The sequence below is a fragment of the Parus major genome, unplaced genomic scaffold (assembly GCF_001522545.3).
Source record: "Parus major isolate Abel unplaced genomic scaffold, Parus_major1.1 Scaffold475, whole genome shotgun sequence".
NCBI lineage: Eukaryota > Metazoa > Chordata > Aves > Passeriformes > Paridae > Parus > Parus major.
Window position 1 is genome coordinate 26,985 of NW_015379369.1, and position 994 is coordinate 27,978.

The 994-nt window shown below is 64.6% G+C and overlaps 1 protein-coding gene across 1 annotated transcript in view; it reads left to right on the plus strand.

The window, feature by feature from the left end:
* Positions 1-731, plus strand: part of WDR7 (WD repeat domain 7) — a gene marked incomplete at its 3' end in the record, with an annotated part of 23,397 nt that extends 22,666 nt beyond the window's left edge. The window contains exon 11 of the mRNA XM_033511691.1: positions 1-731. Coding sequence (XP_033367582.1) covers positions 1-731 — 731 coding nt within the window.
* Positions 732-994: the final 263 nt, after the last annotated feature.

Genomic DNA, 994 nt, shown 5'->3' on the forward strand with positions numbered 1-994 from the left:
CACAACTCGCTGATGGTTCAGGCCATCAAGACCAACGTGACAGACCCCGACATCCACGTGCTGTTCTTTGACGTGGAGGCTCTGATTGTGCAGCTGCTGACGGAGGAGGCGTCGCGGCCCAGCTCCGCTCTGCTCGCCCCCGACAGCCTCCCCAAATCCCCGGGCGGCTCCCACAAGGGCGGCTCCTTCCTCGCCGGCAAGAGAGCGGCCGTGCTGTTCCAGCAGGTGAAGGAAACCATCAAGGAGAACATCAAGGAGCACCTCCTGGACGATGAGGATGAGGATGAGGAGGCCACGAGGCAGAGCAGAGAGGATGGAGATCCGGAGTATCGCTCCAGCAAATCCAAACCGCTGACTCTGCTGGAGTACAACCTGACCATGGACACGGCCAAGCTCTTCATGTCCTGCCTGCACGCCTGGGGCCTCAACTCGGTGCTGGACGAGCTGTGCCTGGACCGCCTGGGCATGCTGAAGCCTCACTGCTCCGTGTCCTTCGGGCTGCTGTCCCGGGGAGGCCACATGTCCCTGATGCTGCCCGGCTACAACCGGCCCGCGGGCGGGGTGACGGAGGGTTTGGGAAGGGGCACGTACGGGGTGTCGCGGGCGGTCACCACGCAGCACCTGCTGTCCGTCATCTCGCTGGCCAACACGCTGATGAGCATGACCAACGCCACCTTCATCGGAGAGCACATGAAGAAAGGCCCTGCCAGGTACCCAGCGGGCTCCCCACGGTGCTCTGGCCTTGGGTTCTCTGAGTTGGGGTGCTGGGGTTCCCTGAGCTGCTCCAGCCTTGGGTTCCCTGAGCTGGGGTGCTGGGGCTCCCCACGGTGCTCTGGCCTTGGGTTCCCTGAGTTGGGGTGCTGGGGTTCCCCACGGTGCTCTGGCCTTGGGTTCCCTGAGTTGGGGTGCTGGGGTTCCCCATGGTGCTCTGGCCTTGGGTTCCCTGAGTTGGGGTGCTGGGGCTCCCCAAGCTGCTCCAGCCCCAGGCTCCCTG